At 74.4% G+C, this 211-nt stretch overlaps 2 protein-coding genes across 2 annotated transcripts in view; both read left to right on the top strand.

Annotated features, from left to right (window-relative positions):
* Window positions 1–197, top strand: part of LOC106885747 (A-agglutinin anchorage subunit-like) — a 7,407-nt gene extending 7,210 nt beyond the window's left edge. Inside the window, exon 4 of the mRNA XM_014938195.1 lies at window positions 102–197. Within this exon, the coding sequence (XP_014793681.1) occupies window positions 102–197 (96 nt within the window). The remainder of the gene's footprint in view (window positions 1–101) is intronic.
* The window catches only part of PDE4C (phosphodiesterase 4C), a 13,702-nt gene continuing 13,564 nt past the window's right edge, over window positions 74–211 (top strand). Inside the window, exon 1 of the mRNA XM_014938620.1 lies at window positions 74–193. The gene's annotated coding sequence lies outside the window, so the exon portion shown is untranslated. The remainder of the gene's footprint in view (window positions 194–211) is intronic.

Consider the following 211-nt stretch of genomic DNA (forward strand, 5'->3'; position numbering starts at 1 on the left):
CCGAATCCGCCCCGTCGGGACCGGGAGCGGCGGTGGGCGCCGTTCGACGGCGTTTCTCCGGGACCCCCTTGTTGCCACCTCTGGGCTACCGGTTGGCGGAGGCGGCCCGGGGTCCCGAGCCCGAGGGGGCCCGGGTGGTCTTCACCATCGAGGAGAGCGGCCCCAGCAGCGGCGACGAGGCCGAGCCCCCCCGGTAAGAGCAATAACGGGG

Source organism: Calidris pugnax, unplaced genomic scaffold (assembly GCF_001431845.1).
Source record: "Calidris pugnax isolate Ruff unplaced genomic scaffold, ASM143184v1 scaffold46, whole genome shotgun sequence".
Lineage (NCBI taxonomy): Eukaryota > Metazoa > Chordata > Aves > Charadriiformes > Scolopacidae > Calidris > Calidris pugnax.